We start from the raw sequence: 25102 nt of genomic DNA on the forward strand, positions 1-25102 counted from the left end.
AAAAAAAAAAAAAAAAAAAAGGCTGCCTCCTCAGGGAGGCCTTCCTGAGTCCCCGACTTAAAGACTGATTCTTCTAATTCTCCCATAGCCAGTTACTTGTTTTTTTCATGATTTGTATAATGAAAAAACAAACAAACAAAAAAATCCACTTTAGTTTAAAAGAATAAAAGCCACACCTCCTCTTGGAAGCTTTCCAGGAGTGAGTCTCCATTCAGTGTTCATCATGTTGGTCAATTTAGCAGCTTGAATGGGAGAAATGAAACCGTTTTTCCACTTGGGTAATCAGCATCTTCACTTCTTATGTTATATAATTCGTACAGTCTAATGCTTCACTCTTTTTTGAGTAGAGCTTTCTACAGCACACAGTGTGCCTGTGCTAGGCAGTTCGCAGCCCAATAGAGTACCACAGCAGGCTCTGGAATCTGGCAGCCCTGGGTTCAAGTCAGTCCCAGCCCTGCCACTTCCAAGCTATGTGACCTTGGTCATGCATTCCAGCTACCCAGTGCTACGTAACAAATGACCCCAAAATGTAGTGGCTGAACACAACAATATTTATTTTGCGGTTTGGGCAGGGTTGGCGAGACAGCTCATTTCTGCTCCACTTGTCCACTGGGGCGGCTCCAAGCCCGGGGGCTGAATCCTCTGCAGGCTCACTCTTTCACGTGTCGGGTGGTTGGTGGGGCGGGTCCCACGAACAGCTGGAGTTGCTGGCTAGACCACCTTCATACAGTCTCTTCGTAAGGCCTGGGCTTCCTCCCATTGTGGTGGGTGAGTGGCCAGGGAGAATCAGAGAGAGAGAGAGAAGCAAGCTAGGAGGAATGACCTGACCTTGGAAGTCACAGACAAACACCTCTGTCATACTCTGTTGGTTAGGCAGTCACGAGATCTGCTGAGATTCAAGGTGGGGGCACGCAGACCCTGCCGCTTAACTGGAGGAGCGTCAATGTCACCTTGTAAGAAGAGCAATTGGGATGAGATATACCCTTTGGAAAATATAATCAGCCACAGGAAGTATCTTCACCTTTTGGAGATCCTTTACTGAAATGTGGAGCACAGAGCCCAGCACACAGAAAGTGGCCACATGTCACACAGCTGCAGGATGTGCTGGCAGCAGGGATGGTCACCCTGTCACCAATGTAGCCAGTTCTGGACTCTCGACAAGTCTCATCTCCTTTGTGGTATCCCTGGTCTGAACTGACCCTGAGTCCAGAGCCCCTACCTCAGCCCCAACCAGTCCCTCGCCACTAGGGCCCTGCTGTTCTCAAGGCTCCTGTGGGGCTGCAATGTCGATTCTTGGCTCGCCAAATCTAAAAGCCCTCAGAGAAGGTCTCCCCAAATCCAAAAACCCTCAGAGCAGGTGGGACTCACAGGCCCCTCCCTGGCCAGCCATGAGTGTTGGGGCCCAGGGAGGCTAGGTGGTAGAGCCAGGACTCAGATCCCCGCCCTAGTAGAGAGATGCAGGCCACTCTCAACTTGGGACCGCTGGTGTGACCAAGGGTGTGTCAGGAGTGGCTGAGCCAGTGGTCTGCTGTGTCCCTGCATAGCTTCACACTACCCAACACCTCCAAGCCCATGTTCTGCATAGGGGGAGAAACTGAAGCACAGAGAAGGGAATACACTTTCCAAGAGCTTCACAGCACCTTTCTGTGCTGGACTAGATGCAGCCTACTAGAGCCAGGGGCATCTGAGCTGGACAGACTCTGTCATCTGTTACATTTGACTAGAGCAGCTGGGGACTCTGAGGCCCAGAAGGAAGGCCTGCCCTGGGTCACTAGCCTGAGGCTCCCACATCCTTCTCCAGCACTCCTGCCCCCATGCCATGCCATGCCACTCTGTGCTGAGTCTTTTGTGGTCCACCCCCCCCCTCACAACACCGTGTGCTCCATGAGGTCAGGCAATGACATGCCCACCACTGCGTCCCTCAGTGTACCTGGTGCCTGTGCAAACAGGGTTTGTGGACAGTCAGTGGGGGCGAGGGGAGCTGGTGTCTTGCCAGGAGGGGGTGGGGATGCCCCTGCAGAAGTGTTTGCCAAGAGCCTGCTGAGTGCCTGCTCCTCACCTGGCTGCATGGGGGAACCTAGCCTGGGGGTGGAAGAGCACGCACACACCGGGATCCAGATGAAGTCAAGCCTCTGGAGAGAGGGGATGCCCCAGGAGTGTATTCACTGCGTGTGGGGGAGGTGGGACAAAGACAAAGCAGTGGACCTGGTGCCTTCGGTGTCACAAGCAGGTGCAGAGATGAAGGAAGGGAACTAGGGAGGAGGAAGAGGGGAAAGAGGAGGGAAAGGAAGACTTGGAAAAGGTGGTGGGAAAGGAAGGGGAAGGTGGGAGAAGAAGGAAAAAAAAGGATAAATGGGCGGGGGAGGAGAGAGCAGGGGGAGGAAGAGGTTCCAGAGGGCAAAAAGAGCACTGTTCTCTCAGTGGCAAGGGGTGGGGGTCCACCCTGAGAACGAGGGTCCATCCGTGGGGCAAAGGACTCAGTCCACCTCTGCCCTGCGGTGGCTCAGGGATGGGGTATAGCGGCGAGGCGGCACGGGGGCTGGGGAAGATGTGAGAGACACGGGAAAATCAACACGGCCAGGAGTCAAAGAGACACCTGGGAGGAAAGAACACATGTCCCTAGACCTCGGGTCCCCCTGCGCTGCTCCTGGTGGGGACCTGCGGGGTCAGGGCCACCGTCCCAGCCCATGCCAGCCCCCACCGGCGCCAAAACCGCCTTCCAAAGCATCCCTAGGCTGACACCTCGGAACGGGTCGCCTCCATTTTAGCCGTACACAGTCTGAAACCGGGGTCGGGGGCGCATGGGCAGGGATCCTGCCGGCCAAGGTGCGCAAGCCAGGCTTGCACGCGGGGTTCCACGGTCCCTACGCCAGGGAAGGGAAGCCGAGACAGGAGGAGCCCGAGCGCGCCCGGGAGGTGTGAGCTTTAATCCCGTCGGCGCTGCCTTGACCGTGAGCTCGGCGCGTGCACCTAGGCTTCAGGGTACGCATCTGTGTGATGGGATCCCGGCTCCGGCGGGGCCGGCCGAGTGGGCGGAGTTCGCGCAGGCTCGGCACCGGGCGAGGGGCGAGGCGCTCGGCGTGCATGGATGCAGGCTCCTGCGAACTGAGGTCCGCCCGGCCTCGGCCCGGGAGTCCCCGCTCCCGCCGTTCTCGCGGGCCCTGCCAGGACGCCGGGCGCAGGGGGGACTCCGCCGGGTGCGTTCCTGTGGCGGGCAGGGGAGGAGGCGGCGGAGCGGAGGAGGAGGCAGGCCGGGCCGCGGCTGCCCGCGCCCGCCTGACCCTCGAGGGGGTCGCTGTTGCCTCGCAGATCCCTCCCTCGCTCCCTGCCTGCGTCCCTCCCCGCCGCTCCCGCCGCGTCCGCCTTTTGTTCGCGGAACCGCGCGCCCCCGAGCCGAGGCGGCGGGGCGGGGAGCTGGCGGGGCTGCGCGGGGGGCGGGCCGCGCCGGGCGGAGCCGGGGCCCGGGCCGCAGCCGGACTCGCAGCCCGAGGGAGCGATCGGCGTGCGGGCGGCGGGGTCCCGGGAGCGCTCCGGGGGCGCGGCGAGGCCGAGGGGGCGGGCGCCGGGCGGAGCCGCAGCCGGAGCCGGGGCGCCTGGAGGCGGTCGGGCCGCACTCTCAGAGCCCAGAGCTGCGGAGAGACCGCGCGGCGGGCGGTGGGGCGGGGACGCAGTGTTGAGGCCGAGGTGGGCCGAGAGCAGCCGCTGCCCGAGCGGCCGGAGCCGCAGCCGCGCCGACTCCCTCCCCAGGGACGTCGAGGCCGGGCGGGCCTGGGCCATGCGCGCGGCTTGCTGAGGCCGACGGAGGCCGCGATGGAGACGCCGGCGGCCGAGCCCCAGGTCCGGGGCTGTGGCACCCAGCCCGCGTCTGCACCCGCCCCGGAGAGGAGAAAGAGCCACCGCGCGCCGTCGCCGGCCCGGCCCAAAGACGTGGCCGGCTGGTCGCTGGCTAAGGGCCGCCGCGGCCCAGGCCCGGGCGCGGCCGTAGCCTGCAGCTCCGCGTCCTCCGCACGGCCCGACAAGAAGGGGCGCGCGGTGGCGCCCGGGGCTCGGGGCGCGGGGGCGCGGGTGGCCGGGGTCCGCACCGGGGTCCGTGCCAAGGGTCGCCCGCGCCCGGGTGCGGGGCCGCGGCCGCCGCCGCCGCCCCCCAGCCTCACCGACAGCAGCTCGGAGGTGTCGGACTGCGCGTCGGAAGAGGCGCGCTTGCTGGGCCTGGAGCTGGCGCTGAGCAGCGACGCGGAGTCGGCGGCTGGGGGCCCGGCAGGGGTCCGCACTGGGCAGCCGGGCCAGCCCGCGCCGTCCGCGCAGCAGCCCCCGCGCCCGCCCGCCTCCCCGGACGAGCCGTCGGTGGCCGCATCGTCGGTGGGCAGCAGCCGCCTGCCGCTCAGCGCCTCGCTCGCCTTCTCCGACCTCACTGAGGACATGCTGGACTGCGGGCCCGGCGGCTTCGTGCGGGAGCTGGAGGAACTGCGCTCGGAGAACGACTATCTCAAGGTGGGGGCGCCCAGGGAGAAAGGGAGGCCGAGGGGGTCACCGGCTGTCACAGCCTGGCGGGCCTGGGGCACCAACCATCCCTCCTTCCCACCGAACTGTCTGGCGAAAGGGGCCCAAGTCCTGTGGGGACCACCCTGAGGTGGATCTGGGGCTCCCGCATCCCCCACCCCCTACAACTTTATTTGGGAAGCGGGCTCCTGAAAAAGACCTTGAAACTGGCCACAGGGCCCTGACCTAGGAGCGGGGACTTGAGAAAACGGCTGGGGAGGGCTCTGGGAGGCATTGCTGGGGTGGGGGTGGGTAGCCAGGGAAGGGATGGATGTCTGCCTTCAGCTGCCCAGAACCTCCACCCCCAGGCTCTCCTTCCTGGGACAGGCATTTGTGGGTACCCCCGCCAGGGAAACCTATGGCCGTCCCCTGCCAAGGAGAGGCCTGCATGCCATCCTGAGTCGTTATCCAGGGCTTTCCCGGGCGCAGGCCTGTCCCCGCCTGCCTTTCAGGGCGGGTCCAGTTTGAAAGCATGACATCTGGGAACATCCCCTTGGCTGGAGTCCACTTCCGCCCAGCCTAACGGTCCCACAGCCTGGAGGATGCTGTGGGAAAACCGGTTCAGTGGCAGCTTCTTTAATCCCAGGACAGTGTCTTTTGCTTTCCCTGGGGCAGACCTTGTGTCCCAGCAGCCCCATCGGCCCCTCATGGCCAGTGCCTTTCCATGTTCCCAGTGGGAGGAGGGAAGCTACCCACCTGGAAAGGGCCTTCCCTGTGGCCATGTGGGGACCCCGGGGCTTTCCCGGGACAGCAGGTTTTGCCTTTGCTTTTTCAGTGGACGTGAGCACCTACTGGGCTCCATCTGCATGCTTCTCGGTGCCATGGCGGCTTTTGGGACAACGCAGCTCACACGTGTTGACCTCTGCCTGGGAGGCTAGAAGCTTCCTGAGCTCTCCTGCTGTTGGCGGGCAGGTTTTGGAGGAGGCTGAAATGTTGCCCACTCTTGTCAGTGGATGGCCTGGCACAATACCTGGAGTGCCCCTGGCTGAGAGCCAAGGAGCTCACAGCATGCTGCTGATTTATGACTGCTCTGCAGCACTTAGCTTTTAATTTTCCCTTGTGGCTCTTTTGGCCAAACAGGTTTCTCCCTCTTTAGAGTGTTGGTGTCTTGCTCAGCTGTGTCTCTGTCTCCCCATTTTTCCCTGAATCTGCTCTCTAGCATGAGTTCTGGAGATGCTTGTAGTATGGAAGGACTAGGTCTGTCTGAAACAAGAGACTCTACCCATCAGCCTCACCATTCCCCAAGCCAGGCCTCAATCTCCTCATCTGTTAAATGGGAGGATGTCTTCCCAAGGGCTCTGTTCAGTGTTGGCAACTGGGCGTTCAGTTGGCTCTCAGAGTTGTCAGAAGCCAGTGGTAAGGAGAGGGCATGTGGAAGGTGGGGAGGAGGAGGAGGGAGGCGACAAGCCAGGACAAGGATCTTTTGCTCCTGCCCTCTTGGTGCTCTCAGCTGCTTCCAGTGAGTGCTGCCTGAGTTGCCCTAAACTGAAACTCTGAGCTCCTCACCCCTGCCTCGTGGCCCCTGCTACCCACCCTGGTGTGGGAAGATGGGACGCAGAGCTTTGCTTCTGGGCTCCTAGGCAGCCATCCCATGGGCTCCTGTCCATCTGAGGAAGTCATCAGGCTCTGACCCAAAGCCTGTTTGAGGCACCCATGACTGTTTAAAGGGGAAAACAGTCCCAGGAGGCTGGGGGTTGAACTCAGGGTCTCACAGGGGCCAGGGCCCAGCTGGGGACATCCCACAGTCTGGGCCAGCACGGAGCCTTAATTTCCACCATTCATTCAGCAGCTCAGCCTTCGTGCTGCTGTTGGATCTGGGGTCTGTCGCTTCCTGACTGTGTGATCTTTGGCAGGTTATTTAGCAGCCCTGGGCCTTTGCTTTCTCATTTATAAAAATGGGACAGTTACATGCTTTCCAACCTTAAGGGTTAAATGAGTCGATGCCTGCAAATACCATTAGAACACCTGGCATGTAGTAAACCTCAGGTGACGTAGCTCTGCTCACTGCTCTTCTCAGTAGCATGGGACACGTTGCCATATGCACCCAGCCTATTCTCTTGTGGATTCTGTGAGGGCGGAATAGATCCTCTTCGTCACCCAAGGCAGGCTGGGCTCTTTCTCCCGGCTCATCATTGGTTCATTCACCAGCTGTTTATTTAGAACCTGCTGTGTGCTAGGGCAGATCTGGGATACAAGGAGATACAGCAGTGGACAAGGGAGGGTGAGGTGTCTGTTTTCATAGAGCTTTGAGGGAGACCAGAAGTAAACAATAGTCATACAAGAGATCACAACACAGATCATAGTGAGGGTGAAGGGACAGTTTGCCAGGAGCACAGGAAGGTGGGGGCTGGGTGTGCAGGGAGGCCGAGAGCCACAGGATGCCATGGAGCCAGCTGAGCGAGGGGCTAAGAACGTTTCAGGCTAAGGGAAATTGGAAAGAGCTTGATGAGTTCAAGAATGTCACCGAGGCCGGAAAGGGGAAGGAGTGTGGGTGAGAGAGGAGAGCAAGGCCAGCCCATGCCACTTCTTGTTGTGTATGTTTGGGTTAGCCCCTGAACTTCTCTGGAAATCTCTTTATCACAGCCGCCAACCTCACAGAGGCAGGGTCAAAATCCAGAAACTGAATGCATACCATAAGTAGAGGGGTTATTATAGGAGGTGTTTCGTCTATTCCGCAGATGGGAAAACTATGGCCAGAGTTGGGAAGAGACTTGCTCCCGGTCCCAGAGCCGGGTTTCTAGGCTGCCGGGGTTTTGGAATGAGCATGTGTTAGACTCTTGATGTGTTTCTGCCTTTCTGGACCACCTTGCCTCTAAGATGCAGAAACTGAGTAGTAACAAGGGAAAGGAGTCCAAATCCCCAGTATGTCCCCTGCAGGAACACAGTCGAGGAGGTCCCACCACATTTGTGGGTGGCCCTGCTCAAGCTTACTTCCCCCGGTAAGGGGCACTGCGAACTGTCAACCAGGAAGGACTCTCGGGTGATCTCCAGTCTGGTGTGGTCTGCTCTGGGGCCCAAGTGAGGAAAGCATAAATCGGGCAACTCTCTCCTTGTGAGAAGATAGTAGGAGACTGGGCGCAGTGGCTCACGGCTGTAATCCCAGCACTTTGGGAGGCCAAACTGGGTGGATCACGAGGTCAGGAGTTCGAGACCAGCCTGACCAACATGATGAAACCCCATCTTTACTAAAAATAGAAAAATTAGCCAGGCTTGGTGGTACGCACCTGTAGTCCCAGCTACTTAGGAGGCTGAGGCAGGAGAATCACTTGAACTCGGGAGGTGGAGGCTGCAGAGAGCCAAGATCGCACCACTGCACTCCATCCTAGGCAACAGAGTGAGACTCCATCTCAAAAAAAAAAAGAAGGAGCTTCTACAGAAAAGGTAGTGAGCTCACTGTCACTTTAATTATTCAGAGAGAGGCTAGATGACCTTGCATGCTTGGATAAAGATAGAGGGTTTGTGGAATGATTGAGGAGGGTTCATAGGAGATTGATGTGATGGCTGCAGTTGAGCTGCCTGACCTTGGGTCCCTTCTAGCCAAGGAAGTCTGAAGGTTATTAACTATGGAGGTTCCAGGATTCTAAGATCCACCTTTAGCTGCAGAGCAGACACATCACCTGTCTTCAAAGACCTGGTGATCTGAGGTCTTCCAGCCTTTCATCACCACTAACCACTAAGCACATACCATGTGGCCAGGACACGTAGGAACCCACTGGGTGTGGATGGAGGAATCTGAGAGCTGGAGCCTGAAGACCTGACTTTGATACCTGACTCTTGTTTACTGTGTGGCCATGGGCAAGTTACCTGGCTTCTCTGAGCTGCTTTTTTCCTCATCTGTATAATAAAGGTGATGGGGCCGGGGCGCAGTGGCTCATGCCCGTAATCCCAACACTTTGGGAACCCGTAGTAGACGGATCTTCTGAGATCAGGAGTTTGAGACCAGCCTGGCCAACATGGCGAAACCTCATCTCTACTAAAAATACAAAAATTAGCCAGGCATGGTGGCAGGCGCCTGTAATCCCAGCTACTGGGAGGCTGAGGCAGGAGAATCTCTTGAACCTGGGAGGCAGAGGTTGCAGTGAGCTGAGATCGCACCACTGTACTCCAGCCTGGGCGACAGAGTGAAACACTGTCTCAAAGTAAATAAATAAATAAAGGTGATGGAAGCTGCCTGGACAGTCTCATACAGTTGTCACCAGGAATCAGGGAAGTCTGAATAGACAAGAAAACATTTTGTAAGCAGTGAAATCCTGAGTTGCCTGAGGAATTGCTATTATTCCTAGCCAGTGGGCAGACAGGATGTCTGTGTCTTCATTCATGGAGGAACTGGGAGAATGCAGGAGGGTGGGTTTCCTTAGTTTTAAAATGTTAATAGGTCAGTAGCTGTCTAGGGAGGACAGGAAAGTGTGATCACCTTCCCTGCCGTGTGTGGGTTCTGGGAGGCCAGGCCTCCCTACCTCCTTGGTGATTCTAGATGTGAGTGTTTAAAGTGCAGCCAGTCTAGGTGTCAGCCCCGAAGGATCTGGAGAAAGCACCTGATCCATCCCTGCTTACCATTTTATAGATAAGTAAACGGAGGCTCTAAGTTACGTAGGCAGGATTCCAACCCAGGTTGGTCTAACTCTGGGTCCTGTTCTTTCTACGGTGTGACCAGAGCAGTGAGCTTTTGGTTGCTAACTAGCGTGTCTAGGCTGGATCACAGGTTGGTGAGAGGAATCCTGTCATGGGCCAAGCTCTAGGCTAAGGCACGCTGGGGGCCTGCAGCCTGGCGGGGGTTGGTAGGGGATATGTGTGTGTGCACGTGCGTGAGATCACTCCTCCTTATGTAACATGGGGAATAAGCATGCCTGCCCAGGGCCCTGAGGACCCTTTTCAGTGTGAGGATGCAGATGGAGTGCACAGTGAATGTTAGTGCCCTTACTAGTCATTGCCTTTCCCTCATCTGTTCCTCCAGGTATTCATTCATTCATTCATCACATATTTTCTGAGTGCCTCCTGGGTACCAGGCCCTGTGCTGGGTGTCTGGACCCAGTGGCCACGTACTGGGTTTCTCCATGTAGCTCTTCTCTTCTTGTCTCCCTGGAGCTCCAGGGCAAGGACTCCAGTCTGTCACTGGGTGGAGGAGAGGAGGTTATCACAGTCAGCAAAGCTCTTGGCTGCTTCCTACCCTGAGTCCCAGCCTCAGCCTCCCAGGGGCTGAGCCTGTGTCCCTGGGCACCACCCTCTCTTGCACACATAAATGCACATATACATATTCACAGCTCAAGCTCAGAGCCACACAGCCACTCACACACATCTCACAGACCCATCCAGTGCCTCGCTGGTGTTGGATGCGTTCAGGAGCATGCCTCCAGACATACTAGAGAGGATACCCACTCAGAGAAGTGCACAAACCATGCAGCTGCACAACTCCCGTTCCATCACACCCACACGTCACCAAACACGCAGCAGAGACTCAGACCCTGCCACAGCCCCCAGGTCAGAAATACATCCTCATATACCCATCTTACACCCCCAGACACACCTGGATGTGTCCCAGAGACTGACATTCTGGCGACACACTCAGACTCATCAGAAGTACACATGTAGGCGGGTACACAAACCCACGCAGACATTATACACACATGCTAGCTTCCATGCACACTAGCATCCACGGAAGTCTACAAATCTACCCTTGCCAGGCTGGTCCAGGCGTAAGCTCACCACCCAGGTGCCTCCCCTGCCTCTTCTACAAAGAGAGCAGCAGAAACTTGCACACCTACCCAAGGCTTACTGACACCCAGTAAGGGGACTCCCACACAGACATTTACACACAGATAGCACACACAGTCACATGCACATAAGCAGGGACATGGTACAGTCTGGCATGCAAACGTTAGGCGTGTAGCATTTCCCAACAGGAGCCAGAGGCTCTCAAATCAGGGAACCTAGACACACACACACACACACACACACACACACACAAGCATGCACGCACACACACACACACTGTGACATTTCATCCACACACAGAAACACAGGAAATCCTGGTCTGTGTCTCCCTGGAGCCAATGTGTACAAACTACGACTGTTTTCAGTGCCTCGTGAGGCTTCCTCCCACAAGACTGCTGGGAACACTGAGGAGTGTGGCCAGGGGCTTGACTTTGTAACCTCTGGAGCTCGGGGTCCTGGGATCCTGGGTGGTGGATGGATGGGGGCTGGCAGGTCTTGAAGTCAGAAGAAGCTGCACCCACTGAAGGCCCTCAGGTCCCTGATGCCCAGCTCCTGGGCCCAGGGCCAGTGGGCTGAGTGAAGTGGACGGATTGTTGGGCTGCCCACAGAAGAAACACTGCCCAGGGGCAACTCCCTTCTAATCTTCTTGGAATTTCCTGCTGGCCCTATCTCCCCTCCTCCTCCTTTCCCTAGCTGGGGGCCATGCCACTCCCATCAGTAAAGGGTGCCCAGTTCCGGCTGGGAATGATGGAGACCAGGGTAGAGGTGGCCAGAGGAGGTGTGGGAGCTCAGAGGAGGGGGCTTGGCAGGCTTCCTGGAGGAGGAGGCATCCTTAGAGCTGGGGAACTAGCCTTGAGTGTCTGTGTCTGTGCCTAGCTCTTAGAACAGTGCCTGCCATGTTGTAGGGGCTCAGTAAATATGTGTGCGATTAAGTGAAAGGCAGTAGGCAGGGCCTGAGGTGGGTCGCAGGCTTGAAACAGCAAAGCGGGCAGGAGTGGTGGGAGCTAGCTGTGATGGGAGTCTGGGAAGGGGAGTTGGGCTGGCTTGGGAAGGGCACTGAATGCCAATCCACAGCCCCGTGAGCACCTTGCTGGGAGGGATCTTGATGCAGCAAAGCCACAGCCACCTCCTCTTATGTGTCCATAGCCCTCGGCCTGAGGCCTGCCCTGCCAGAGACGCCTGGGAGGGAGGAGAGCAAGGCTGTGTGGTCTCTGGGGCAAACTCTGCCTCTGGGGTCAAGTCTGTAGCCAAACCTCACTGTGTCACCTCCTCCCTATGCATGCTGTCCCTGTGCAAGTCCTCATTAAGCCTCCATCTTCGTCCTGTACAATGGGGATGTGACCCTCTTTAGCGGGGCGCTTGGGAGGCGGAGAGGTCAGGTGTTATGTGCACCCACCACCATCCTGGTACAGAGGAGCGGAGGGAGCCCCATGTCCTGCATGGCCTCCAGGGCAGAGAGAGCTCTCCAGGTGAGGGTCAAAAGGCTAAGTTTGAGGCAAGGGCCTCCCCAGCAGCTCAGGTTTTCACTGATGTCGTTCCTCTGGTCCCCACATGCATGACCTCATTCATGGTCACGTTCACTCCCCTTGGTGCTGGAAGGAACTTGGAGCTGCGGTGGGGAAAGAGCCAGCGACTCTGGAGTGTTCTATGCCAGGCTGACCCTGGCATCCCTGGAGGCCTCAGTCAGCACTGCATCCGCCTGTTTTGTGGCAGAGAGTGAAGCAGGGGGTCGGGGCGGGTGGGAGCAGTGGCCAGCACTTCCCTTCTCAAGGGTCCAGGGTGGCTGAGTGAGAGCACTGTGATCTGGAGCCAAGCTGACGTGGGCTCAAATCCCAGCTCTGCCTTTTCCTTTCTGAACTTTCCCTTTCTGAGCCTGAGCCTCCTCGTCTGTAGAATGGGGATGTGGATATGCTTACCTCACAGGTGGCTATGAGGGGTCTGTTAGAGAAGGCGTGCATGGAATGGTCCCATTAACCGGGTCTGGCTCCTGCGATGGACTCAGCAGTGTTTGGCCCTTGCCTGTGTATCTGGCTCTGGTCTGACCCCCGTGAACCCGGGTTAAGCTGGGTCCTTGATGGCAGGGGCTGTGCTTGGCTCTGGGTGTCCCTCCATGGGCGTTGGCTTGGGGCATCAGTCTGAGTGGTATGCACAGAGCTGCACTGCATTTTGCGTACCCCAAACATATCTCCCCCCTCTGTGTCCCCCTTCCCCACCACCCATGTTGTCACTCTTCCCTAAATGGCCCAGGCTAGTGCCTCCAGCTTAGTAACTGGTGATACTCATTTGCTAATGGAAGGACACCTTTGGAGGTCCCTCATTCTCAAGCGCAGGTGAATCATCTCCCATTTACTGAGCCACAAGGACAAGCTCAGCTTCTATGGCAAAAAGTCTGGGGTGTCCTAGGTAGGCTGGTGTCAGCTGATCAGTTCAACATCTTTGCTTTGGTTGGGGCCCAGGCTTGTTTTGGATCTTCTGGGCTCCAGTCAGCTGCACCAGCGTCTCCCCTCCCTGCACCTCCTTGGCCCTGCCCAATGGTGGATCAGCCTGTGTGGTCCTGCCTCCCGCAGCCTCACCCACCCCTGCCCCGCCCAAGCTCTCCAGTGCTGGACACACCCCGGCCTCTGTCCCGTGCTCTTCCCACCTGGCCTTTGTGCTTGCAGTTCTGGCCCTTTTCCCTCGGTTTCTTCCTGCACCTCACAGCACCCAGCCCCAGAAGCAGCTCCCCAGGATCCGGCTCCTGTGTCAGACACCTCAGAGCTCGCTGGAGCTTCCCTTGGGGCATTTACCTCGATGGTGATTAGATTATTCATGGGGTAATGACAGGTTCCATGCCACCATCACCCCACCTTGCCCTGCATGAGGGTAGGGACCTTCCAGGGTACTTAGCCCCTTCCTTTTACAACGGCAGAAACTGAGGTCCAGAGAGGTTAAGGGGTTTGTTAAAAGCCATGCAGCCCATCTAAGTGGCAAAAGGCAAGACTAGGGTCTTGTGCTTCTCTTTCCAAGATGCCAGGCGGGGGAATGGCAGGGGTGTGAAGTGCTGGGGTGTCTGGAGCTTCAGGCCGTGTGGCCCTGGGCTGCCCTCTTTGTAGCCTTGCTTTCTATCCCTGAAGACCTCAGACCCCTGCTCTGAGATAGAGATTACGTCGCAACCCAGAGGCTGTTTGGGGGATGTTTTAAACACATCTAGGTCCGAATGCTGCCTTCCTTCCTGTTCACATGGAAAGGATGGGAGGAAACTGTCAGGCACTTCCTGCTGCGAATGCTCTCAGAGGCTGCAGGGCCTGTGATGTCTCCCCGCTCTGCCAGGTGAGGCCTTGAATAGGACAGTGACAACAGTGACAAGCCAGATGTGGCCTTGGTGGGCAGTGGTCTCTGGGCATCTCCTTACCAACAACAACCAATACACACACACACATGCATGCATGCACGCACGCACGCGCGCACACACACACACACACACCTCTTCCTGATAGGTGATAGAGCATCTGTAGTCTCACGTACAGAGCTGTACCACACGGATCTAGGAGGCTCACTCCTGACTGGCTGCGTAGACATTATCTTCCTGGGCCTCTGTTTGCTCATCTGTAAAGTGGGGATAAGACAATAATAGTGCCTGCCTCTAAGGCTCATCACTGAGCAAGAGATAATGGCTTTTCTGTCTTAGTCCGGTGTCTGGAACACATTAAGCCCTTGTCAATGTTAGCTGTTGTTATCGTCTCTATTGTTCATTATAAGGCTGTCTAGTCTGGCTTACAGGAGCTCCAGCTGGACCTGAATCCTGGCTGTGCCACTTAGTGTGTGACTTTGGGCAACATACGTGACCTCTCTGCAGCTCCCCTCCCATCAGGGATTGCTCGGCTACAGTGAGCGAATGTGCTCCGCCCGCGGGATGGGGACTGCACAGGGAGCATCTCTTCTTATTTCTTGGCATTGGAGAGACGGGTCCAGGCCCCAGTCATGCCTCATTATTTCCAACCAGAGGAGCAGGACCCGGTGGGTCTCAGGGCCATGAAGCCTCTGTGTCGGCTGGAGTGGGGACACTGTGTGGCACAGTGATGCTGGGCTGGGTGTCCTGGCCTTCTTTCCCTGAAGTCTCACTCTGTCGCCCAGGCTGGAGTACAGTGGCGTGATCTTGGCTCCCTGCAACCTCTGCCTCCTGGGTTCAAGCGATTCTCCTGCCTCAGCCTCCCGAGTAGCTGGGACTGTAGGCCTATACCACCAAGCCCGACTAAATTTTGTATTTTTAGTAGAGGCGGGGTTTCACCATGTTGGCCAGGCTGGTCTCAAAGCTCCTGACCTCATCCTTCCGAAGTGCTGGGATTATGGGTGTGAGCCACTGTGCCCGGCCTCCTCAGGACCTTTGATGCAACTCTCCAAAAACTGGAGCCTAGCTTCTTCCCAAGGATGCTAAGCTAGATCGAGCTCTGGGGCTGGAGGCACGTGCCCAGAGTCCTCCCACACTCAGTGCTATCCCCTCCAGGGACTGTGGGATTGTCCCCTGTCCCTCTTCAGGCCTCTGTGTCCCTGGGTATGAAGGGATGGAGTCTTTGGGTTCCCTCCCCTGCCGCTGTGCCCCGAGTGTTTGCATTTGGGCTGAGAAGTGGAGCTCTGCGGTGTTTTATTGCAGACCCTTCCTTGGGGTCCAAGTGCAATGATCTCATCTGGAGCCTTGACAGACTCCTGGGGGACTGGCAGAAGGGACAGCAGATGGCTGCCCTGGCCTCTTGGGTGGGGCTGGCAAGCCGCTCCCGTGGCCACTGCTGGCCTACTCCACAGAGCAGCCCTTCTGGGGCTGGGGTGAGTGGCCTGGGCCTGGGCGGGAGACAAGTGGCCCAGAGCCAGGGTGGCAGATGGGAGGCAGCCCAGGCCTTGGCCTGAGGGAGGGACATGGTGGCCAGGGCAGTGTGGGAGCAGGCGGGCCAGACAGAGACTCCTGTTCCTCTGTAGTGTGGTTGCTATCTCGCAGAGTGAAGGTTCTTGGTCCCTGAGCTCAGCTCTGTCATTCCTCCAGGTTGGTCTGCCCGTCGGAGGGCTTGTTGGGCCCTGGAACCTAGGGAGGAGGTGGTACACTTGGGTCATTCTTCTGGGTTGGTCTGCCCATCAGAGGGCCTCTTGGGCCCCTGGAACCTAGGGAGGAGGTAGTACACTTGGGTAAGGTTTGGAATCTGGCAGGGCTGTGGCCTAGGTGTTGCTGGGCTGGATTTGAGCCCCACCACTGGGGTCTGAAGCACCCGTGGGCATTAGCTTCACAGAATCAAGGCATTAAATTCAGTCACAGGAGTGCTGACTGGAAATGGTTTTCTGCAGTGGAGTAGAACAGGGGGAGTCTCCTCCCCTCTGAGGGCCTGTTTATTCATTCAGCACCTCTTTTTTTTTTTTTTTTTTTTGAGGTGAAGTCTCACTCTGTAGCCCAGGCTGGAGTACAGTGGCATGATCTTGATCTTGGCTCACTGCAACCTCCACCTCCTGAGTTCAAGTAATTCTCCTGCCTCAGCCTTCCAAGGAGCTGGGATTACAGGCAAGTGGCATCACGCCTGGCTGATATTTGCATTTTTTGTAGAGATAGGGTTTTACCATGTTGGCCAGGCTAGTCTCGAACTCCTGACCTCAGGTTAGCACCTCTTTATTGAGCTGTTCTGTGTGTACCAGGCACTGTGCTGGGCTCTGTCCTCCTGACATCACATCCTAGTGGTAGAGACTGACTTCTGCAGGCAAACAGACAAATAAATAAAATGACAGGTATCACAAATAAGCCTGTGATATATATCAAGAAAGAAGGAAGGGTTAAGATGGACATAATGGGCCTGGAGAAGCATGGAAGGCTTCTCAGAGGAGGTGGCATTTCAGTGGAGGCTTGAGGAAGAAGGCAACCCAGCAGTGCAGAGATGGCAGGCAGGGACATCCAGGCAGAGGCCCGCAAAGGCAAAGGCTTTGAGGTGGGACGGTTGAGGTGGCAGCTGATTGCCTAAGACCCAAGTGGCTGCTAGGTTGCCAGTGAGACGGGGAGTTGAGGGAGATGAAGATGGAGAAGTGGATGGGGCTCAGGCCAGGCTCGCCTATACGCCCTGTGATGGGATTTGGGTTTTCTTTTTCTTTCTTTTTTTTTTCTTTTTTCTTTTTAGATGGAGTCTCACTCTGTCACCCAGGCTGGAGTGCAGTGGCATGATCTCAGCCCACTGCAACCTCCGACTCTTGGGTTCAAGCAATTCTCCTGCCTCAGCCTCCTGAGTAGCTGGGACTACAGGCATGTACTACCGTACCCAGCTAATTTTTGTATTTTTTAGTCGAAGTGGGGTTTCACTATATTGGCCAGGCCGGTCTCAAACTCCTGACCTCATGATCTGCCCACCTCAGCCTCCCAAAGTCCTGGAATTACAAGCCTGAGCCACCGTGCCTGGCTGGGATTTGGGTTTTCTTTTGTGTGTGATGAAAACTCATTGGAGGTTTTGTTTTCCTTTGCATTTTGCGTTTTGGGGTTTTAGGTCAGGTGTACTGGGTATCATCTATATACAATAAAATGAATTTTGGCAAATGCATCCAGTTCTGTAGCCACCACCACAACCAAGATATAGAACAGTTCCTTCACACCCCAAATTTCGCCCTGTGAGGTCAGTTCCTCCTTTGATCTCAGACCTTCACAACCACCGGACTGTTTTCTGTCCTGATAGCCTTGTCTTTTCCAGAGTGTAAAAAATAGACTCATAGATTGTGTAGCCTACTCGTTCTGGCTTCCTTCCCTAAGCTTCCTGCATGTGAGCTTCCTCCATGCTACAGGTGTCAGCAGTTCCTTTCTTTTCATGGCTGAGTAGTATTCTATTGTGTGGATGTACCACAATTTATCATTCACCAACTGAGGGACATTTGGGTGGTTCCCAGGTTTTGGTGATTACTGGAGAATTTTAAATAGTTTTAACCACATTTTAAACATGGTTTTAGAAAAAAAAATCACTGTACTGAATGGAGAACAAGTTAGTGGGGAGCAGAGTGGCCATCATAAGGATTAAATCCAATAATTTGGTGAGGGCGTGGCCCACCGTAGGCACTCACTAATTGTTCAAACAAAAGGGTTGTGCCCTGGGGAAGCCAGGGAGGCTTCTTGGTGGAGGTGGTATTTAAAAAAAAAAAAAAAATTTAAATTTTTTTTTTTTTTGAGACGGAGTTTCGCTCTTGTTACCCAGGCTGGAGTGCAATGGTGCGATCTCGGCTCACCACAACCTCCGCCTCCTGGGTTCAGGCAATTCTCCTGCCTCAGCCTCCTGAGTAGCTGGGATTACAGGCACGCACCACCATGCCCAGCTAATTTTTTGTAGTTTTAGTAGAGATGAGGTTTCACCATGTTGGTCAGGCTGGTCTCGAACTCCTGACCTTGTGATCTGCCTGCCTCGGCCTTCCAAAGTGCTAGGATTACAGGTGTGAGCCACACCCGGCTTAAATGGTTACTACTTTCTTTTCTTTTCTTTCTTATGAGACGGAATCTCGCTCTGTTGCCCAGGCTGGAGTGCAGTGGTGTGATCTCGGCTCACTGCAACCTCTGCCTCCCAGGTTTAAGCAGTTCTCTGCCTCAGCCTCCTGAGTACCTGGGATTATAGGCGTGTGCCACCCTGCCTGGCTAATTTTTTGCATTTTTAGTAGAGACAGGGTTTCACCATCTTGGCCAGACTGGTCTTGAACTCCTGACCTCGTGATCCACCCACCTCGGCCTCCCAAAGTGCTGGGATTACAGGTGTGAGCCACTGCACCCAGCCAGAGGTGGCTTTTGAGGTGAGAAATGTGAAGAGTAGGTGGCCCAGGCAGTGCAGAGTCCCATGGGAAGTAGGTGGGCTGAGATTCCAGCTCCCTGCTCCTGACCCAGCCTTGGCATATCCAGGGTTTCTAGAATGTAGTCCATAGGGGTCATATCAGAGTTCCCAGGGACACTGGAAGCTGACTCTTAGGTGGGAGTAGCTGGGGGACTTCCGCTCCCTAAGTCTCTTCCTTAGGGACTGGCAAGAGGCAACCTGCTCCTGCCTTCAGGAGCCTCATGTCCTCTTGGTTCTCTCCCTGTCCTCCCAGTACCAGCTGGAAGCTGTTGCTGGGTTCAGACCACACACTGCCACTTGCTGTGTTTCTGCAGAGGGTCCTGGTGTTTGGTCACTTTCATCTCCAGGCCCACAGCTCACCAGCTCCTGCAGGCCAATTCCATCATAGCCATGCATCTGGAGCCACGTGCAAAGGTTCCAGTGGGCCCAAAATCTCAGCTTCCTCCTGCTGTCCTCAATGAGCAAAGGTAAATCATCTGACATCTGTGTGGGCTTCTCACAGAAAGTACCCTTTCTTAGAACATTTAAAGTGTGATTTACCAGCCTGGGCAATAGAGCAAGACCCCTCTCTACAAAAAATACAAAATTCAGCCAGGCATGGTAGTGTGTGCCTATAGTCCCAGCTACTCGGGAGGCTGAAGTGGGAGGATAACTTTAGCCCAAGGGGTCAAGGCTGCAGTGAGCTGTGATCAAGTCACTGCACTCCAGCCTGGGTAACACAGTGAGACCCTGTCTCAAAAAATAAAAGTGTGATTTGAAAGTGGAGCTCTGCTTCTCCAGTTTTATGCTTTGGTGGTGGAGATCGAGGTTCCGGGGTAGTGACCCAGGCCCTGCAGATGAGGTGGCTCCAGAGGGAACAGAGCCTCCATCTTACTCTGTGCCGTGGACCTCTTTTGGCTCTCTACTGGAATAACTCCCAGAATAACGTGTTTAAACGCTTAAAATGGGCTGGGCGCAGTGGCTCACTCCTGTAATTCCAGCACTTTGAGGGGCCAAGGTGGGTGGATTGCTTGAGACCAGGAGTTTCAGACCAGCCTAGCAACAGAGCAAGACTGTCTCTACCTAAATAAATATATAAACAAATAAAATTAGAAATGAAATAAAGTAAGATATAACTTATTCATTTATTGAGATGGGGTTTCACTCTTGTCGCCCAGGCTGGAGTGCAATGGTGTGATCTCAGCTCACTGCAACCTCTGCCTCCCAGGTTCAAGTGACTCTCCCACCTCAGCCTCCCAAGTAGCTGGGATTACAGGCACACACCACCACACCTGGTTAATTTTTGTATTTTTAGTAGAGACAGGGTTTTGCCCATATTAGTCTCGAACTCCTGACCTCTGGTGATCCACCTGCCTTGGCCTCCCAAAGTGCTGGGATTACAGATGTGAGTCACCATGCTCAGCCAAAATAAGATACAATTTTCAATATTTAAAATGAAATATAAAGGAAACCAATTATATTGAAATAGTTATTATTTTAAAATTACAACATAGTAATATGTGTGCTTTTTAACTCAAATTCTGGTGACAGATCTAACTAGCGTAATTTCAAAGTACTGATGAGTGTAAATAATATTTTGACACTTTTGCAGCAACTGTTATATGACATGAAAATATCTGTGATTTCTTTTGGTGGCAGAGTCACAGGTATTACTCATATAATGATGGTTTGTTTATAGGCCCAGAATAAAAGGAAATGCTACATTTTACTCAGAGGTCAGTGAAAAGGAAGATGTGATTTTCCAAGTTCATGGACTCCCTGAGCTCTGGTTCTGAGGAAAGATCTTGAAGTCGGTGGTTGGAGTCTGAGTCCCCCTTGGAGGTGTCACCCCCTCCCCGTGCCCGTCTCCATGTGCTTGGGCACGGCCCACCTTCCCTGTGCTTCTCCGAAGTTCTTCATCTGTTGAACAGGGATGATGGTTCCTGTCTTGCCTGACTGGGGGTTTTAGTGAGGACTCAGGAGATGATTCAGATGGAATGTCTTTGTAAACTGTGAAGCCCTCTGCTGCTATGTAAGATCTTGCTATTATTAGCAGTAGTGTGAGCTCATGTTTGGCCGTCTGGCCCAGCCGGGACCAAAAGTCTCTTCCTGGACAATTATCCCAGGATTCCTGGGAACCAGTCCATCGAGGGGAGCAGCTTTGCCTCTGAGAGGCTGCTTCCTGGAGGTTGAGCTCAAGGATTGGCAGGGGGTGGACAGAGACACACTTTGTGGGCAGGGAGTGGGTGTGTGAGCAGGAGGTTCCCTGCGTAGACAGACCCTGCCTACCCTCCTGGGGTAGCATGGGGAACTGAGACCAGTTCCGATCTGCCCAGGCTCTCCGTCTTTTATTTTTATTTAGAGACAGGGGTCTCACTCTGTCACTCAGCCTGGAGTGCAGTGGTGCAGTCATGGCTCACAGCAGCCTGGAACTTCTGGGCTCAAGTGATCCTCCTGCCTCGGCCTCCTGAAGAGCTGGGGACTACAGACATGCCCAGTTTAGTTTTTTTTATTTTTGTTTTTTTCGTAGAGATGGAGACTCGCTGTGTTGCCAAGGATGGTCTTGAACTCCTGTCTTCCTAACTCTTCGCAGCTGGCCTGGAGTTGTGGACTGGGCAGGACAGACGCTATACCCTTTTTTTTTTTTTGAGTCAGACTCTCACTTGGTCACTCAGGCTGGAGTGTAATGGTGCGATCCTTGCGTATTGCAGCCTCCACCTCCCAAGCTCAAGCGATCCTCCTGCCTCAGCCTCCTGAGTATCTGAGGCTTCATCACCACGCCTGGCTAATTTTTAAATGATTTATAGAGATGGGGTCTTGCTGTGCTGTCCAGGCTGGTCTCAAATTCCTGAGCTCAAGGGATCCTCCCTCTTTGGCTCCCCAAAGTGCTGCAGTTACAGCCGTGAGCCACCATGCTTGGCCCCATACTCATTCTTTAATTCCTACATCTACCCGTAGGCAGTGACGGGTACCTGCTGTGCACCACATCCTGCCCTGGGTGATGCTGGGGACTAGACACAAACCAACCCCTGCCCTTCTCCCTAGTTCTTGGGGAAGACTGACTTGAAAACAGACAAATGCAACCTAAAACTACCAGCACAAGCGACCGTAGATTTCAGAGTATGGTGTTTGAATCAGATTGAGGGGAGGAAATGTTCTAGAAGCATGAGACAGTCAGGAGTCAGCCTGGCAAAGGCGATTCCAACAAAGGGAATAGCTGAAGAAATGGGAAGAGCGCAGTTATGACACACTGGCCCAGGGCCACGTGGCTTGTTTGGAATCTGGCCCCACAGGTCCCTTGCTGAAGCAGCTCTGTGAAGCTTCTGAGCCTCGGTTTCCTCGTCTGCAAAATAGGAACATTTTCAGCACCTACCTCACAGGGTTGGTAAGAGGATTAAACTGTCAACTGACAATGCACGCACTGCCTGTGCTGGGGCCTGGAAATTAGTGACCCTCCTAATAGGTGGCAGCCAATTTTTGTTTTTTTCAGATGGAGTCTCTCTCTGTCACCCAGGCTGGAGTGGAATGGTGCAATCTCGGCTCACTGCAACCTCTGCCTCAAGGGTTCAAGTGATTCTCCTGCCTCAGCCTCCCGAGTAGCTGGGATTGCAGGCACGCACCACCATGCCCGGCTAACTTTTTGTTTTTTTTTTAGTTTTTTTAAAGAGATGGAGTTTCTCCATGTTGGTCAGTCTGGTCTCGAACTGCCAACCTCAGCTAGCTGATCTGCCTGCCTCAGCCTCCCACAGTGCTGGGATTACAGGCATGAGCCACCACGCCCGGCCAATGGTAGCCATTTTTAAAGTCACTGCCTATCTGGATTCTGGAGGGCGGGGGTAAGGTGGGAGAAGGGAGGAGACCCAGGCTGGCTCAAGGCCAGGTAAGGGGACTTGGACCTGATGCAGAAGCTGGTGAGAAATGGTGGAAGAGATAGAAAGCCATCTGCCTTCTTCAGATTTTCTCCAATAAGCAGCTATTAACTGTGTAATCAGAGCAAAAAAGCATTCTCTAGAAAGGGAAGCACTGCCTATCCTGGCAGCAGCGTGGGTGCCCTGCTCTCCCATCCTCCCCCATGGTCCTATCCCCTGTTTCCAGTCCAGGTTAAAAAATCTAGGTTAGCTTCAAGAGTAGCCTTTAAGAAGAAGAGGTCAACTTGAAAGCGGTGGCCAGGCTGTGGTAGGCCTGAGGGTCAGGGGCCCCAAGGCTCTGAGGTGGGCACTACCAGGCACTATGCCCTTTTGCCATTTTGTTGTCTGGCAGAAGATGAGGCTTAGGGTTTTCCTGCTGGTGTTAGGGGGGTTTCTTTTTTTTTTTTTTTTTTTTTTTTTTGAGACAGGGGCTCGCTCTGTGGCCCAAGCCGGAGTGCAATGGCGCTGTCTCAGCTCACTGCACCTCTGCCTTCCAGTTCAAGCAATTCTCTTGCTTCAGCCTCCCAAGTAGCTGGGATTACAGGCGTGAGCCACCCCATTGGCTAATTTTTATAGTTTTAATAGAGACAGGGTTTCACCATGTCTGCAACCTTGTTCTATAGCCACAAGGCCCACTGAGTCCAGCGGAGCTGGGCCTCTCCTGCACCCCTTCCACACAATGAGAGGGTCTGGGAGCTAGCTGGGAGAGTCTCTTCAGAAGCACTGAGCTGTCTGTGAAGGAGCTGGGAAGCTTGTGCTCCTCACTCCCGCCCCTAGGGCCCCCCACCCCCAGCTCCTTCAGTTGGATCTGTCACTGGAACTCTCCTGGGATGGGGGCCAGACTGCATGAGCCCCAGAGCATTCTTAGGCACCCTGAGGACTGTGAACCGCTGGAGCCTGCCCTGTGGGTCCCCTCTCCAAGCCCCAGCAGCCCCTCTCCGAGCCCCGCCTGGGCCCCAAAAGTTCAGTGCCCCTGTGTGAGCCCTGCATTCGCCAGCCTCTCCCGCCCACGTCCCTGCAGACCCAGCACAGGGCCACAAGCCTGCCTTTGTCAACTCACCCTCTCACGTGGGGCCATGCCAGCAGGGGCTGACGGGCATTCTGCCTGCAGCTGGGACTAGCCCCCCGGGAGGCCTAGGCCCCCCTGGAGAGACGGAACTGGTGTGAATGCAACATTTTGCGCTGTCACAGATTGACTGTGGTGAAGGGCAGGCCCTGGGGAGACAGCTGCTCATGTGAGAACCGTCATTCATTCATTCACTTATTCAAGGGATGCTTACAGAGATGCTGCTCTGTGTCAGGCCCTGGCCTGGGAACTTAACTCTTGCCCTTTTATAGGGTAAAGAAACTAGAAGAAAATGCCCCACATCAGAACCCCTTGAGGGCTCACCGTAGGAGTTTCTGGTTCACCAAGTCTGGGTTGGGACATGAGAATTTCTCACAAATTCACCGGTGATGTTGATGCTACTGGTCTAGAACCTGCACTTTGAGAACCACTGTATTCAGGTAAGGTATTGGAATTATGCATGGATTATATTTTCTTTTTCTTTTTTTGAGATGGAATCTTGCTCTGTTGCCCCGGGTGGAGTGCAGTGGTGTGATCTCAGCTCACTGCAACCTCCGTTTCCTGGGTTCAAGCAATTTTCCTGCCTCAGTAGCTGGGATTACAGGCACCTGCCACCACACCTGGCTAATTCTGTATTTTTACTAGAGACAGGGTTTCACCAAGTTGTCCAGGCTGGTCTCAAACTCCTGACCACAAATGATCCACCAGCCTTGGCCTCCCAGAGTATTGGGATTACAGGTGTGAGCCACTGCGCCTGGCCTGTTTTCTCTATTTTCTTTCTTTCTTTCTTTTTGAGATGGAGTTTCGCTCTTGTTGCCCAGGCTGGAGTGCAGTGGTACAATACTGGCTCACTGCAACCTCCACCTCTCGGGTTAAAGCGATTCTCCTGCCTCAGCCTCCCGAGTAGCTGGGATTATAGGCATGCACCACCACACCCAGCTAGTTTTGTATTTTTAGTAGAGATGGGGTTTATCCATGTTGGTCAGGGTGGTCTTGAAGTTACGACCTCAGGTGATCTGCCCATCCTGGCCTCCCAAAGTGCTGGGATTACAGACATGAGCCACCGTGCCTGGCCTGTTTTCTCTATTTTCAAAACTGTCTCTATGATCATGTTTTACATTTTTTGTTTTTTAAAGGCAGGTTTTCGTTCTGTTGCCCAGGCTGGAGTGCAGTGTTGCAATCATATTTCAATGTAACCTCAACCTCCTGGGCTCAAACAATCCTCCCATCCCAGCCTCCCAAGTATCTGGGGCCACAGGTGCACCCACCCGGCCAGTCTAATTTATTTATTATTATTTGTAGAGATGAGGTTTTACTATGTTGCCCAGGCTGGTCTTGAACTCCTGGGCTCAAGTGATCCTCCTGCCTCAACCTCTCAAAGTGCTGGGGTTACAGGAGTGAGCCACTGTGCCCGGCCAGTGCTTTATTTATTAATTTTTAAAAACAGAGATGAAGTCTCACTATGTTACCCAGGCTGGTCTCAAACTTTTGACCTCAAGTGATCCTCCTATCTCAGCCTCCCAAAGTGCTAGGATTACTGGTGTAAGTCACTGCACCCAGCCTGTTTTATAAATAAGAAAATCAGTTCCTTAAAAGTGAAAAAAAATTATTTCCAAAAATGACTCTTGTGCTCTGGGTGTGATCTTATATGAGAGATGTCACCTCCCATGAACTAAATGTCATGCATCTGTAATGTAGCCCAGCATTGTAAGCTTGTGTGCATTCCCCTTGGTTCATCCTGAGCTTGGAGTCTACTTAGACCCTCATATCCTTTCCATCACCATATCCTGTCATTTTAACTTTCTAGAGAGAATAAGTGAGGTGCTGGTAACCAGCATGACTAGGATTTGAACACAGATCATCTGGATGCTGGCCTAGCCTGGATTCAGCAAACTGGTTTGCACTTCCTGAGTGCTCTTTCCTTCATGCTTCCCTCTTAGGCTGCCTGAAACAGCGCATGGATCCCTCACTTCCTCATTTCTTTAACTGGTGTGATCATTGACTGTTCCACTTCCTCCTCTCCACTCTGGTTCTGTCCCCGTGGTGTGCTGGTGGGGTGGTGACTCTGTGTGTCTATGAGGATGGAGGTGGGGGTG

General features: G+C 54.5%; 1 protein-coding gene across 2 annotated transcripts in view; it reads left to right on the top strand.

Moving 5' to 3' along the window:
• The first annotated feature begins 3673 nt into the window (after positions 1-3673).
• Positions 3674-25102, top strand: part of SOGA1 (suppressor of glucose, autophagy associated 1) — an 86400-nt gene continuing 64971 nt past the window's right edge. For both annotated transcript variants that reach the window (XM_032295023.1, XM_032295024.1), the window contains exon 1: positions 3674-4491. In XM_032295023.1, the coding sequence (XP_032150914.1) occupies positions 3811-4491 (681 nt within the window). In that variant the 5' untranslated portion in view covers positions 3674-3810. The remainder of the gene's footprint in view (positions 4492-25102) is intronic.

This window comes from Sapajus apella, unplaced genomic scaffold (assembly GCF_009761245.1).
Source record: "Sapajus apella isolate SASKATOON/1434 unplaced genomic scaffold, GSC_monkey_1.0 scaffold33, whole genome shotgun sequence".
Lineage (NCBI taxonomy): Eukaryota > Metazoa > Chordata > Mammalia > Primates > Cebidae > Sapajus > Sapajus apella.